The sequence below is a fragment of the Cydia splendana genome, chromosome Z (assembly GCF_910591565.1).
Source record: "Cydia splendana chromosome Z, ilCydSple1.2, whole genome shotgun sequence".
NCBI classification, from domain to species: domain Eukaryota; kingdom Metazoa; phylum Arthropoda; class Insecta; order Lepidoptera; family Tortricidae; genus Cydia; species Cydia splendana.
In genome coordinates this window covers 43,589,820-43,606,620 of record NC_085987.1, presented here as the reverse complement: position 1 = coordinate 43,606,620, position 16,801 = coordinate 43,589,820, and the positions used below count along the sequence as shown (strand labels likewise).

Below are 16,801 nucleotides of genomic sequence, written 5' to 3'. Positions count from 1 at the left end.
ACCGCTATGGAACGCGTCGCTCCAAATGGTTTGTGTAAATAAGTTTTTGGCAAAAAAGTCATTTTTGGTAGGTACAAGCTTTTATCGCTGACTGTACTTTTCTTTCCACAGGCAACTAATACTCATCGAGACAATTCTAAAAACCCCTAACACAATTAGGTTTCGTTGTTTTATCACAGAGTTTCTATGGCCACCTCCGGTCTCCATCATCAGATCAGCTCCATGACACCATAATATTGCATTGTCACCCGACTTACGTATGTATGCAAAATTTCAGCTCAATCGGAACCCGGGAAGTGGATCAAATTTAACTTGCAAGATTTGATTACAGACAGACAGACAGACAACGGTCAGGTGAAACTAAATAAAAGCTTGTAAAAACACGGCCGCTGCGTCACGAGTTCTCTTCTTTTGAATTTGGCTTGACACGCGGAAAAAGCCGCTCCCATACAGTTACACTCTCATTTCAGAAACTTATCAGGCTTTACGAGTGTGGGCGCGAATAAACTTACATGCTCCATCTGTGAAGTCATCTCCGGTAAGTATTCGTAATCAGTGTCACGATATAATAGTCACAATGTATTGATAGAAAAATAAACATTGTCAAATAGGTTATGATTCGTTCAACACGAATGTTTGTTATGATTCATAGTTAAATGGTGGTACCAAAAAACCTGATTATAGAATGTGTTTTCATTTCTCGCGTAAAGGAGCCCAATGATTACCAGTCCGCCGGACGATATCGGCCTGTCAGTTGTTCGGAGCTGTCAAATTTTTGTTCTAACTGACAGGCCGATATCGTCCGGCGGCCTGTTAGTCAGTGGTCGGCTTAAGTGTAGGATCTTCTTCTCTAACCCGAACGTACCTAGTGTACCTAAGCTAATGAGTAAGGTCAATGTGCCTAATTCCGTCATAGGGGCTATTCCGTCTATTGGCGTTTTTCTCGAGCAACGAACAAGATTGATAATTTCGTCGATAAAGCAACGATGGCTTTTAGTTTCAGCAATCAAAAGTCAATGGTTTTTTACCTACGATTAAAAAAATCGCTGATTGAAAATCAAAGAAATATACGCTCGTGGACGGAGACCCTATGACGGAATTAGCCACATTGACCTTAAATCAGCAGTATTTAGTTTTTGGTTTTTTGTAGTGGCTAATTGATACTACATCAAAAAATCATAAAAAACCCAGGGGTAAGATTTTTGTCATCTGGGTTAATACCTAATTAAACATAAATTATCATATTATTTTTACTTATATCGCTTATCTATCTGCACACACAGTGGAACATGAGACATTGCTTAATTAGGTACCCGGAAAGCAAAAAATTATAGGTATGACCATTTAGGTTATTTAGGTATTATTTAAACTTATTGATGAATCACCTACTCATTGGCCATCTCTAATTAAACACTATTGTACCTATTATCCTAATACTACATTTAATTGACTTTGAAATATTTGTTTTTATAGGTATTATAGATAGTACACAGTGCCATACGGTTTAGTATACAGGATATGGTATTTTATATCAACAGTCCACGATAAATGATGGTGATGATATCTTCCAATACATAGCAATAAAGTCAATTGAGTGTCATCTTGTTTTTAAATGTTGAATTACGAAACAGAGTGATCAGATCATCCTGTATACAAACACAAACACGAATCAATATAAGCAACAAGTATACAAAATCTGTGACCATTGTAGTTTTCGAGTGCCATGAGTGTTGCACCTGTTGAAAACCATCAATAAATAAATAAAGATTTATAAAAAAACCTTCGTGTGCGTGTGTGCTCAGAACAGCGCATATATCTCATCACATAAAACAAAATGATTAGATTATTTATAATAGTAATTTTGTTTGCAATATTATTGGTGTTCTGCGTGGAATTGACGAAAAGAATCGAAAACCGAAATTCGAACAAATCAGTATCATATGTATTTAAACCTGTTAAACCGGGAAAATCACCGTTACTATTATTCTTAGCAAACCAGAGAAAGAGGATACCGAGCCAGAACCGGAGACTGGTAAAGGAGAGAAACACAACACCCCTCATACGGTCATATAAGAAGAAGCCTTTCTATGAGCAGCAATTATACAGTATGAAGATAAGCAACGAGATGGAAAGGCTGAGGCTCGTAGCTAAAGACATTAAATCCTCGTTTCTGTACAAATCGGAGCATCCAGACAAAGGAGATGAAGACGGTGACAAAGACATAATAAAAGAAGAGGCTGCTGAAATACTAGATAGTCAAGCGCAGGTTGAAAGCGAAACTGAAATGGGGCAAGGAAATGAAGATAAGAAAGAAAACGAAGAAAAACAAGAAAGTGATCATGAATATATAATTTCTCTCGCGTGGTAGAACTGGCTCTGTCCATTACGCTTAATGTGACACAGATTTATATGTTACATTTTTACTTGCGAAATATAATACAAATTAACTTCATTCAACCGAACCTTCAGCCATTAGGTAATTAATTGACTATAATAACTTCTTATCAACCGCCTCTATCAAAGCATTAAATCATATTGGCAATTGCAATATTATCTTAACATCTATTTAAATAAATAATTTCGTTTTAAGAATTTAATACCTAGTTGATAAGACAGTTTAATGTCGAATGCACTTACGGCAAATATGTGATAAGACTGATACGAGTATGACATGCAATAAATAAAGTGTCGTGAGAAGGTTCGCAGTACTTTTCTATAAGCACTCCATTCATTTAATATTAATGCAATAAGTTTTACCATCGTGACTGGTGCTGCCTCCGGCATAGGAGCTGCCACAGCCAAAGTATTATCCAAAGAATGCGCCAACGTGACCCTGGTGGATAAAGACGAAGCAAAACTACAAGAAGTCGTCAAGCAATGCGAACATTACAGCATGGCAACAAACCTCTCATCATCGCAGCAGATATCACTAAAGACGAAGGTGTCAGAGCCATAGTTGAAAACACTATCGACAACTTTGGTCAGTTAGACGTGATAATCAATAACGCAGGAGCTAGCAGGACGTCATCAATTTTTGAAGAAAATCTTATGGAACATTTCGATCTACTTATGAACACGAACCTGCGCTCCATGGTTTATTTGACACACCTCGCTGCTCCATACCTGATCAAGACCAAGGGTAACATCGTCAATACTTCGGGCATCGTTGCTCTCTGCGTAGTTGAAAGTTATCTGTCGTATGCAGTTTACTGAAGCAGGTGTATGTCACTTCACGCGCTACGTTGCCTTGGATTTGGCTCCACATGGAGTGAGAGTCAATGCCGTAGCTCCTGGAGCCACGAATACGAATATATTAGAAAATTCAGGGGCGTTAAATGCAGACGACATATGGGAGACATGGAGAAAAGAACGCACTGCTTCGCAAGCCATCGGAGCCTGAAGAGATAGCAAATAGGTATAATTATGTTAATGGCCAGTGGTAAAGCTAGAAGCGTTACTGGATCGATGTACGTTTGCGACAACGGGTCACTCTTGATGTAAATCAACATAAATGTGCCGGAACTTTCACTGCTGCGAGTTACATAGGATAGGTATCGTCAGGACAGTGACATCCAAAAATTATTAAATAAAAATCAACCTTATGTTGTTATTAATACGGTTCATTATGACCATGAACTAGTGGTGGTAATTAGTGAGTTTTAGTTATCACCTGACGATATTATTATATAATGAGTTGGTTGTGCACTTTTGTGTATGTGACAAGTTATATTTTTCCTATAATATTTATGATAAGGTAAGTACCCCTATTAACGAGGGGGTTAAGCAACTTTTACACCAAAAATGAAGCATAAGCTGGCTCTAAAATAAAGATTTATAAAAAAAGACATACAAAGACATATTTTTTTATGATAGTTTGTACATCGAAATTTATATTTCATTCGTTTTTCGACTTGTTTTGGCCAGTTATATAGAAAAAAATAATTATTAAACCTAAAACGTCGAAATCGCCTATTACCGTGGTAATTGATCATTGCTACCCAAATACCGCGGATAAGGGTTCCTTTTTACGAGGGTAGATAAACCCATCGCATTTTTAGTTCCTTCTTTATACAGGATGTGCCATAAATGACTGTGTAAGAAATCCCCTTATATTTATTTATTTTATGTTGTATATATATATATATATATATATATATATACATATAACTACTTATATTTATTTGACAATAGTAGTTAAATAAATAGTAGGTATTATATTTAATCTGATTTCCAATCATAAGATTCAATTAATATATTTTTTTGGTTTTTCTATAAGGAAAAATAAGAGGATTTTTAGTAAAACATAATTATGAAAGTGAATTCCTTTGAGTCTACTTACACCTACTAACTACACTTAGATAATAATATATGTGGTCGTATCAAAAATACAGCTGTATACAAGTATCTACATAAAACAACATAAAATAAATAAATATAAGGGGACATCTTACACAGTTCGACATAGCCCCAAACTATGCAAAGCTTCTACTATGGATACTAGGCTACGAACGACGGTATACATACCTAAATAGATAAATACAAATTTATAAAATGAAAATAATAATTCAGCCTATACACCGTGTTTTTATTGATTTCCGTTAACTTCGGGGTATGGTGAAGTACGTTTAAGAGAACTAAATGGCATAGTTAATTTAATTTTTTTTTTTTTTATAGAATTAAGTTTAAAAAGTAATTAAATGTAGTTTATAGCGTTGTTGTAACACCGGCATTACATTTAACTCAACCAAACAATTGAAATCTGTCACATATCAATGTCATTTGGAACATCGATCGACCGAGATTGTACTTAAGTTTAGTAGCAAATGTATTAACTCATTCTAAACACTAATCAATATGTAAACCGGCCCTAAGGCAAGTGTACACGCTTGTAGAGGCCTTATAGGAAAAAAATAAATTTATGATTTTCTCCGAAATGGAGTTAATTAGAATATCGGTGTCTTTGAGAAAGTTACTTGATTTAAGCTCATAAATGCACCCTTGAAATAAATTAACGGAAATCAAAAAAAAACACGGTGTATACGTCCCACTGCTGGGCATACTTATATGCCTACATAGAAAACACCCGGAACAAATATCTGTGTTCATCACACAAATAAATGCCCATCAACATCAAATTGACCCAATGATATAAGTAAGATATTATGTGAAATCAAATATTAAAATAAATTAATTTTGCATGTACTGCTTCTTTTATTCCTTCCTTCTTCGTTCCTCCTTCGTTATCCCGGCATTTTGCCGGGAGCCTGGGGTCCGCTTGACAACTATTCCCATGATTTGACGTAGGCACTAGTTTTTACGAAAGCGACTGCCATCTGACCTTCCAACCCAGAGGGTAAACTAGGCCTTATTGAGATTAGTCCGGTTTCCTCACGATGTTTTCCTTCACCGAAAAGCGACCGGTAAATATCAAATGATATTTTGTACATAAGTTCCGAAAAACTCATTGGTACGAACCGGGGTTTGAACCCGCGACCTCCAGATTGCAAGTCGCACGCTCTTACCGCTAGGCCACCAGCGCTTCTTTTTACCCGACTACGGCAACGCAAAAGGAGGGTTATGATTTTTTACCCGACGCAAAAGGAGGGTTATGATTTTGACCAGTATGTTTGTGGGTATGTATGTATGTATGTATGTATGTATGTATGTATGTATGTTCATCTGTTCCCTCATAACTTCTAAAGTGCTCATTGAAATTTGACAAACGACGTATCATTCGAATCGTCTTAATCGTCCGCTGGTTATAGGCTATATGACGTCACCAAAAAATGAACACGGCGCCCTCTAGAGGTCATAAAGTCACGAACTAGGAAAATAATAAGTTCAAAAACTAAAACCCGACGACTTTAGAGCGCGATTTGCAGTAGTCGGGTTTTAGTTTTTGAACTTATTTTTTATTTAATTAATTTTGGGGTCAGGATTTACAATATTATTTGATACTTACAATAATATTTGAAGTCACTTTATATTACTTTTGCGAGGGCGTCCTCAGTACAGAAATGCACGCAGAGCGCCACATATATCGGGCTACGCCCGACAACCTTTGGCATGAAGGCGCCTTCGGCGCCTGGCTTTGGAACGCGTACAGCGAGCCTCGTAGGTCGGGCTACGCCCGACTCTTTTAGTATGAGGGCGCCTTCGGCGCCCGGCTTTGGAAGGCGTACATCGTGCCTCGTACGTCGGGCTACGCCCGACACTTTTAGTATGAGGGCGCCGAAGGCGCCCGGCTTTGGAACGCGTACATCAGGCCTCGTACATTGGGCTACGCCCGACTCTTTTAGTATGAGGGCGCCGAAGACGCCCGGCTTTGGAACGCGTACATCGTGCTTCGTACGTAGGGCTACGTCCGACTCTTTTAGTATGAGAGCGCCGAAGGTGCCCGGCTTTGGAACGCGTACATCAGGCCTCGTACGTTGGGCTACGCCTGACTCGTTTAGTATGAGGGCGCCGAAGGCGCCCGGCTTTGGAACGCGTACATCGTGCCTCGTACGTCGGGCTACGCCCGACTCTTTTAGTATGAGGGCGCCGAAGGTGCCCGGCTTTGGAACGCGTACATCGTGCTTCGTACGTACTCTTTTAGTATGAGGACGCCGAAGGTGCCCGGCTTTGGAACGCGTACATCAGGCCTCGTACGTTGGGCTACGCCCGACTCTTTTAGTATGAGGGCGCCGAAGGCGCCCGGCTTTGGAACGCGTACATCGTACCTCGTACGTCGGGCTACGCCCGACTCTTTTAGTATGAGGGCGCCGAAGGCGCCCGGCTTTGGAACGCGTACATCGTGCTTCGTACGTCGGGCTACGCCCGACTCTTTTAGTATGAGGGCGCCGAAGGCGCCCGGCTTTGGAACGCGTATATCGTGCTTCGTACGTCGGGCTACGGCCAACTCTTTTAGTATGAGGGCGCCGAAGGCGCCCGGCTTTGGATCGCGTACAGCGAGCCTCGTACGTCGGGCTACGCCCGACTCTTTTAGTATGAGGGCGCCGAAGGCGCCCGGCTTTGGAATGCTTACATCAGGCCTCGTACGTTGGGCTACGCCCGACTCTTTTAGTATGAGGGTGCCGAAGGCGCCCGGCTTTGGACCGCGAACAGCGCGCCACGTACATCGGGCTACGCCTGACCCTTTTAGTGTCGCCTTTTGGACCGAGTCCGGTGCGTCACATAGGTACGTTTCAGTATGCTTCGCCTGACCACTGCGAATTTTAACAAGGTGAATATACTAAGATTCCTAAGCAACTTTTACCATGGGACCAAACCCGATCTCGTAAAAAAATTTGCTGATCTGGACTTCTATACCTATTCACGTTATAATAAAATATTGCAGGTCATTAAAAAACACCATGTACCTATATAGCGGCCAAACAAATTTCTTTTGAAAAATCCTTCTTGTATCGCCGTAGTCGCGTAACACGCGGATAGATAGAATCCAGAGCGATTGTAGATTCGTAGTTCGAATTACCTACCAGATAAATTAATGTTTTATCGGGTGCATGCAAGCAAAGCAAAAGCAAACTGTGAGAATAAATAAAACTGTAGTTTTTTAAAATAACGAACTAAATTTATTCTCCCTTAACTTCCGCCGCAAGCACACGAATACGTCGTAGGGTAGGGTACGTTCTAGGCCGGTACTGATTTTGCTCTGAGTGGGTATCTGTGGTTTGTGTGTTTGTGTGGTGTTTTGGTTTTTTATTTTTTGTGAAATATACATATTGTTAGCAAAAGCTAATTGAGCTCTTTCAAATGATATACAACACGTCATCATTACTTATTTTTATTTTCCTAGTTCGTGACTTTATGACCTCTAGAGGGCGCCGTGTTCATTTTTTGGTGACGTCATATAGCCTATAACCAGCGGACGATTAAGACGATTCGAATGATACGTAGTTTGTCAAATTTCAATGAGCACTTTAGAAGTTATGAGGGAACAGATGAACATACATACATACATACATACATACATACATACATACATACATACATACATACATACATACATACCCACAAACATACCGGTCAAAATCATAACCCTCCTTTTGCGTCGGGTAAAAATACGCGTTTGCTTACTTGAGGTGTTGCGCGTTAGTATGGAGCATTCAAATCCTACGCCCCCGATGAGTTAGTTTATGGTTTTAGAATTGTTTACTTTGCGTTTCTTTACTAGTGCTATACTTATTCGATAGTCAATAGAGAAGGCTTTATTTGTGTGTACTTCAATTTTAAAAAAGTCAATAGGCTTTCTTATAAAACGCCTTTTTGTACTTACCGCGGTAATCAGTGCCGATTTTAATGGGCTCGTTAATAGGGGTTACTTACTTACTTACTTTAATGTTTAAAATGGTTATGTAAAATTGTATTAATTTTTCTTTGGTAAACTTCGGAGATAAGGAACGAGGGTGAGGGAGTTATTTTTTACATTTTCCTACACATTAATGTCTTTGACTGTAAAAAAAAGTGTAGGTAAGTAGGTACAGTAAATTATAGTCCGACAAGAAAATGTAGAAAATTAATGAGGGCGCCACTTCTTACGTAACTGTCACATTTTTGTCGTTTAAACATGGCAACAATGTAGTATTGAAAAATGTTAGTATCATTTTATTTAATTTCTACTATTTTATGTCGCACTATACCTATGTTGAAAAATAAAGACAGGACTGTAAATCATATTATAGGTATGTATAATAAGAATCTGTGAAGACCTCTCCCTATCAGTTCTCATAACATAACAGTTGGATATCTTTAATGATATAATTATAATTGCATACAGTATGTGTAATTACAGTCATTACTTTTTAAAATGTATTTGCAAAGAAATTAAAAACAGTAATTGTTTTTATATATAATTACACAAACGGATCTACCGCGATATAATTTCATTGTTTTTACCTTTAATTCCGACGTCACGGAAAGACTGACGTCCCAACAAATGTCAACGGAGATATTAATAAAACAACACTAAACTACCCGAAATTAGTTTATAAAAATGTTCGGGGTAGACAAAGAAATTGCAGCTACCCGTTAAAGTTTAATGTTTATTGTCCACGGCACGACATGCAACACTCACAGTATCCGTACACTGGTCTCCAAGTAGACGATATATTTGTACCCGTCCTCTCGATTGAAATTTTTAGGGTGTTTTTTAATTTCAATCGCCTCTCTCACGATCCGCGGATAATAGTGTCGCAATTGTTGTGTGTAGTAATTGTTTTTGGCCAAATATTTCTCCCATTAAACATCTTACACTAAGCTAACAGAGGGTGTAAGTGCCAACATAATCGTTAAATTTCTATGGTTTATAGTTGTACCTCCACATTTTGTCATTTCAAATACGGTGCATGCTTAGCTTAGACGGCCCCGTGGAGCTGTTGGAGTTTCAGTGATGTTTCATGTGGTGTGTGGTTGTCAGGAGCGGTACTCCACAAAAATGCATTCTACTATCATATGTCCGGCACGTGACGCGAATTGCTTGATAGCTTGCAGAAAATGGCACAGAATAAATAATAGTACTAAGTACAGAAGATTCACTCTCTAACGAAACGCGTCTGTTACGATTAGGGCAGATATGACCGCTAGGTGGCGACAGCGCCAAGCGCGGCTTATGGCTAACAACCAAAATTGGTGTGGGACGGATGTACTTGTAGCTACCTGTTGCAAAGCGACGAAATCGAGGAGTGAGCCACGCCTTATATACCATTGTATTTAAATCCAAGTTATCAAATATTATCATGCCAAATATCGGCTTCTTAGATTTATCAGAAGTGTTAGGTAAATAAAAGCGTCACGTAGGCAGGTTCCCGACACTGGAATACCCCAGAAGTTCGCAGACACTCGCTCTAAGCTTTGTCACTACGAGCGGTAGGTAGTGTAGGTAGGTACTTTAATGGAAAGTCATTGTCATTGTTAATCATCTGTCAACGAAAAACTATAGTAATCACGAGGATAGGTGAAAGAAAACAAGTAAAATAAGGATTTACGTTTTATATGGAACATCCATTTAGGAAAGAATGTTTATTGGAACCGGATTTTGCAACTGGAAATCTTCACCAACTTTTTGCATGCCCGTGCCCGGTACTTGGACCTAACTGCTGGGAAACAGCAGCAGCTTAGTGCAGAAGTAAGTACTTAATAGTTAGTGAAGGTATCCGAATCTAAACTATCTCTTCGAGCGTGTTCCATTACGCTGGTGACTAGATTTAGTTGGCGTAAGAGTAGACGAGGCCTTGCTAGCGCGGGGCTCGGGGAGTAACAGCCCTAAATCGGCGAGAGCTTGCGTGACGCGAGGGATAAGCCGGTCAGCCCATCGCCACAGAGCGGCGTCGCGCACTAGCTCGGCGCGCACTTTCTTGCTCAGCTGACGCGCGTAGTTGGCGCGGTAGTGGTGTAGGCGCGCCTGTGTTGTGTCCATCGGGTAAGCCGAGCATTGCCCGCCGATGCACGATATCGGAAAGTGGTTGTGCAGTGCTAGCACGCGCCCCGTCTCGTGGAAAGCCTTGATGTTCGAGTCGGGTTTGGTGAAGTTGCGCGTGCGGCGGACGTGCTGCAGCATGTACATGTAGCGCGGCGCGCCCGGCGCCCATCGATGCGTGGGCTCCTGCTCGTCTAGGTAATATACATTTCGCGCGGAGTAGGAAGAGCAAGGCGGTTTCCCTGACACCGGAGCGGCTAGTGACGTCACGCGCTTCAGCAGCGATTTCCAATCGGGGTCTTGCATCGGCACAATAACTTCATCGATATCCAACAACGTAAGCCAGCGGTACTGGTACATGTGCCGGTACAGACAGTCATTGTAGGGCACCAATTCCATCTGTCGCTTGTGCGTCACTCTCTTCTTCATATACGCGTGCTGCAGGCCCGGAATGTTGGGCGGCCCGCCCGGCAGTGTGATCGGCGTGCTCTCCACTATCCCCCGCGCGCGGTAGTACGCGAGAACTCTGCTGATGTTGGGGTGGACTTGAAATTCGTAGAAGAATACTTTGTCGGCGCCGAATAACCGCACGAGCTCAATCCACTCAACGAGGCGCACGGATAGGTCCTCGTGCAGGAAGTCGAGACCCTTGACACAAACGGCGAACTCCTTTTGCGTACGGTCGGGTGGCTCGTCGAAGTGCACGCGCAGGCAGTTGGTGGCGCGGTCGCACGGTCGCTCGACCAGCGACACGGCGGCGGGCCGCAGCGCGCGCACGTCGACCGGCAGCACGCAAGCCACAAGGTACGGCAGCAGCACGCCGTCGCGGTAGTTACCCCACACTCTGGGCCACATGTACACGTACTCGAGTATGAGCACCAGCACAGGGCCGGATCGTTCCTCGAACCAGAGCTGGCAGTACGTACCCAGCGACGGCTGGATGCGGTCGTGCAAGGCCAGCAGCCGCACGGTGGGGCCCGTGTGCGAGGCGTTTCGAGCATCAAGATAGGCGCCGTAAAGATGGAACACGCCCTGACTCGTGCGCAGCGTTTGCCAGTACATGTCGGTATACTCGAGGTCGAACACTGAGGGGAAAGGCGCGCAGTCATTTGACTTAAAAAATTTGTTCACCTCGTAGCGATGCTTGAGCCAGTAGGCGAGTGGGAGGGAGGAGAGTTGACGCTCGGCGTCGATGAGCAGATTCTCATCCCTTAGCTTCATAGTAGCAAATACCTAGGGACTCCGTTGTATACTAAAAGAGGCAGTTAGCAACCTGAAAATAATGTTAGGTTTCGTGGAGGAGCTGGGGTGGTTAGAGTAGCGCTCCCTCGTTTTTTACGCTAAATAGGCACAATGATTGTCGATTTGCGGAAAGTGCCTAGCAGAAGTACCTAACTAACTAGAACTAAGAAACAAATTATTGTAAATGAATACCGATCCCTATTATCATCCTGTACGTGTACCATGTGTATAAAACACATACGTGCTCAAAACATTGCCGCCGTAGCTTCATTTAAAACAATGTAAGTTAAAGGCTTACAGTTTACAGTTGTGTCTGAGCAATTCGCTGAGATAATGTACAGAGTAATACTAATACTATCCTTCATAGTAACCGTTTTATGTCTAGAAGTTATAGACACAGACCCGAGATATTTAGCCAAGCCTATCGGCAAGTGGAAAAAACCGTACCAGTTAGCCAAGCCTTCTCGCAGTTGGAAGGACAGCAGACCGATATCGACAGTGCCATCTTTCTTCCAGCTAGCTTTGACTACCACCCGTGGAAATTGGTACCACAGGAGAAAACCCCCCGGAAGACGAAGGCGCCCATTGAAAATTGGCAGGAAACATCACTCGTACCTGTACAAATCGCCCGTCGTCTATCCTAAAAGAAATCGTAACCAAGGCCGCCATGGAGCGACAGACGGTGGTGATGATTCTTACGGTGATGACTATTATGATGATAATGACAAGCAACCGGACCAGCACCTGGAAGATAACGAAAGCTATCAGGACTATCCGGGATATTCAGATAATTACCCAGAAAAGACAACGAAGCGGACGACTCAGGCCTCGCCAAAAGGGTTTTGTTTTATCGTACACCAAGCGATGAATAAGCTGGATGAGTTCATTGGGTACACTCCGCGGAAACGCGTGTGAATTTTTGTGAAATACGCTTACACTAATTTTTTAACTGTCAAAGACGTCAACTGACGCGTGCCTACACCCCAATATCAAACATGTATTCCGACCAGAGGACTCTTCCATATATATAAGTGCGAGAGAGAGATTTTTTCGATTCGTTCACTACAGCGCAAACGATTGACATCATGGCTAGGCCGCCGGGCCCCGTAGACAACAAGCCAATCGCTAACCCTACGTAGCGAACGAAACGCAACTGTCACGGTCACACTAATATGCAAGAGTGATAGAGAGACACAAAGCGATTCGATGGCGAACTGCAAGCGATCGTCGATATTGTACCTAAACCTACTGTTTTTTTTTCTTCCGTTTGTTTGTTTTACTTAACTTCCTTATATGATTTATATCTAGTTTTATTCTTTGTATATCTATTGTTGTGACTTATTATTAGTAAAGTGAACTGTATTTGCATGCATGCAACTGTGCTTTCTTACAGCAAATAAAATTTGATTGATTGGTCACCTTGGCTAGGCCGCCAGGTTCACTATGAGGCTGGCGCGTGGTTAGGTAGGCGTTCAAATGGTAAATAAAGTACCTACCTATGGATTTGGGAGAGAATAATTCGCGCCGCGTCCGAACCAATCGTTTTCTGTGTGGGTATAAGTAGGTATTTATTTTATTTTCATAAATAGGTATGAAATACAAACAGATACCTAATACCTATGTTGTATAAGTAATGTATAAAGTCAGCCCATAAGATAATGACATATAAGAGAATATAACCTTTAATACAAAATTTAAAAAAAACATATAATATATTCAAGTTTTTATTCTAATTAATGCAAGATCAGACTACCTACTACCTATCGGACTATTTTATTTAATGAAAATGAATCCTTAATTCGTGTTTTACTGCAAAATTAGTCAGGTGCAAAAGTGTAAACATAAGTATCTTTGATGTCGACTGTACCTATTTATTAGTAGGTATTTATGCCTCATTAAATTGTAGTAGGTAAATAATATTTACAAGTAAAAGAAGAGAGCGCTGGTAGCCAAGACTTTCAATCCGGGCTCAACTAAGCTCCTACCAACGATCGAAACTTATGTAGGGGAAGGTCGGGTTAGCGAACACCCCAGGCAAAGCGAATTCGGGCTCCCAATCCTAAACTATTCGACTTTGTCGCACCACGCGCCTATATGATGTTCAGGATCCTTCGCTCTATGAGCGGCAAGCGTCACAGGGAGCGGTCGTCGCAAAATGTGTTTTTAGTGCAAAATATTCGATTATGAAAGGTACGTAGGTACATTGTATATTATTTTGTCATAGTAATTATCTCGAATTGTAATTCAAGATGCTTCTATTGCTTATTAAAGTATCTTCCTAATACAACGCATTTCTTTTAAAATAATCCAACGGTTATTTTTTTAAATTCTTAATTTCATTAACTGACTGAATGGGCAAAGTGGATCGGGCAAAGCGGATAGCGTGTTCACTTTGAATTTATTAGGTAAATTTTTTTATGATAATATTTTGTTACAGATGGTATATAAATATCAAAAAAAGATCGATCATGGCTCCTGGCTAACAGACGTCATGGAAATGGCTATCAAAACGTGGATTCGCTGTGTTAAAATGTCTTCAGAGATGCCGTGAAGACTTATGCTTATGAAATTAGTGAAAATATATCAAAAGTTACTTGTGACAGCTTTTTCTAATTAATATTATTGAAATGATCTTATGTTGATTAATTTTCACTTAGTTATTAAGTTCACTAAGATTTTATGAGTGATATTTGCTTTGCCCGGTGGCCTGTTTCACTTTGCCCGGCACCCTGGGCAAAGCGAATAAAATATATTTTTTTACGTTTTGTTCAAAATTGCAGCAATTATTAAACATTGGAGGAAACTAGCCTCTTAATTAAAAGTTTATTAAATAAAGACTTGTGGCGTCTCCTCTAGCTGTCACTGCCAACGTCGTGCCACAATAATCTAACAGATGGCGTTAGGGAGCTTAGAACCTACAAACAACTAAGAAGCTACTACGTCTAGAAGGCAATTAGTATGTGAGACCTACATCGCGCTTACGGAGTTATAATGTCAGTTTCTATATATATAACTTCCGACCAACTCTCAATGGACTTCGGTCCCCACTCCCCAGGCATAACACCCGCCTGGAGAGAGTACTCTCTATTGTCTCTACCTTTCTACATTGGTGACCTTCCGACATTGGACAGCCATGAAGACCGCTCAAGATCCTGACGACGCCGCCTCCGCAGCACAAGCCATTTCCCTCTCTGAGTGTACCACCCTAGCATGCCTCTGTACAGTCTGTACATATGTGATATACCTGTAAATATCTTGTAAATATTCATGCCTGGTACCCTCAATCTCTCTCTCTCTCTCTCTCTCTCCGCTCGCCTCTGGCTCTGAGCAACTCCGCTCGCCTCTCTGGCTCTGAGCAACTGCGCTTGTTAGATAAATGGATAATTTTTAATATTAAAAACTCAAAATTAATAGTAAATATTACTTTCAAGGTAAAACTTGTCAGGAAGTTATCTATTTAACTTGGTTCATAATTATGTAAAACTGCTAAATCAATAACTGGATACTATTTAAGTTATAAGTAAGATAAATAAAATAATAAACAGATGTAATTGAAAATAAAACTGTTTAATTAAATTAAATAATCCAATTTATTCACCTTATCATCAACAACTAATAAATACAATCACTATTAGTTTATAATTCAGTAAGAAATGATTTAATTAATTATTAATTAATTAATCCATCTAATTAATCAAGTAAGTACGTAATTATTAAAATAATTACCAACATAGTATTTACTTAACTTTCAATATTCCTTTGGCGACGATTAACTCAGTGCTGATGCGCAAAGCAGAATGCTCAAAGCAGAATGCAGAATGCTCAAAGCAGAAATGATCAATAATGGATCGGTCGGTCCCTTTTATACCCACTTCTACCTGGCAACTGGTTGATCATGCCACTTGTCATTCGATAAGTGACGTCACAGAAGTAGTTTCTCATGTACCTCGTCCATTTATCGAATTATGCAGAATAAAACTATCAGAACATCTTTTCAATAAACTCCGTCATACATAATTATTAATCAGTAATATTAATACGAAATATAATCACTTCAGAGTAGTTTACAAATCTTAGTAGTAGGTTAACTTACTGTTTCTCTTGTCAACCGTGGTTTCGTATCGTACCCACATAAATAACAAAATCAGTAAAATTCACGTGATGTTGTGTTAAGTGTTTAAGTAGTGTAATATATTATCAACATTGGACGTCAAAGAGAAACAGGTCAGTTTCATACGTAATACAATTTGTACATAGAACAACAATATTCTAACACGCTCGTCACACTGGCTCTGAGCCGCTCCGCTCGCCTGTGACTCTGATCATCTTCGCTCGCCACACTGGCTCGAGCACATCTGGTGGCTTAGCACGGTCGCGTTTTTATCCCTTGTCACCATGCCTGTCACGTTCTAACAAGTATGTAAGTGCGAAAGGGACGCGCATAGTGATAGTCGATAAAAATGGAACCGTGCTGAGCCCGCTGGTTTCGCTGCACACTTCATACGTCGTCGCTGACCCCTCCGCTCAAAGGGGGGCTGATGTGGCGTCTCCTCTAGCTGTCACTGCCAACGTCGTGCCACAATAATCTAACAGATGGCGTTAGGGAGCTTAGAACCTACAAACAACTAAGAAGCTACTACGTCTAGAAGGCAATTAGTATGTGAGACCTACATCGCGCTTACGGAGTTATAATGTCAGTTTCTATATATATAACTTCCGACCAACTCTCAATGGACTTCGGTCCCCACTCCCCAGGCATAACACCCGCCTGGAGAGAGTACTCTCTATTGTCTCTACCTTTCTACAGACTTATTATTGACACTTTTTTCATTTCTTCCTTGTTAATTTAATTTGTTATGTCAAGTCAAAGCTTAAGGTGTTCACTATACCCGGACTTCCCCTACGATATAATATCATTTGATATTTACCAGTCACTTTGTCTGTGAAGGAAAACATCGTGAGGAAACCGGACTAATCCGAATAAAGCCTAGTTTCCCCTCTGGGTTGGAAATTCAGTGGGCAGTCGTGCTTACGCTAATTTTTGGGATTAGTTGCCAAGCGGACTCCAGACTCCCTTGAGCCGTGACAAAAACCCGAGGCTACCTAAGCGAGGAACACGATGATGATCTGAATAAGGAGACG

The 16,801-nt window shown here is 41.0% G+C and overlaps 1 protein-coding gene and 1 long non-coding RNA gene across 2 annotated transcripts in view; both read right to left on the bottom strand.

The window, feature by feature from the left end:
- Positions 1-16,801, bottom strand: part of LOC134804167 (uncharacterized) — a 194,915-nt gene that overhangs the window by 144,173 nt on the left and 33,941 nt on the right. The gene's annotated exons all lie outside the window — the stretch shown is intronic.
- LOC134805137 (uncharacterized) lies at positions 9,976-11,638 on the bottom strand. Its single transcript, XM_063778437.1, has one exon. It carries the CDS (start codon positions 11,636-11,638, stop codon positions 10,166-10,168), a length of 1,473 nt encoding a protein of 490 aa, XP_063634507.1. The 3' UTR covers positions 9,976-10,165.

What these genes read in the sequence shown, in the direction of transcription:
- LOC134805137 (XM_063778437.1), bottom strand. Translation starts at nt 11,638, where the DNA reads ATGAAGCTAAGGGATGAGAATCTGCTCATCGACGCCGAGCGTCAACTC.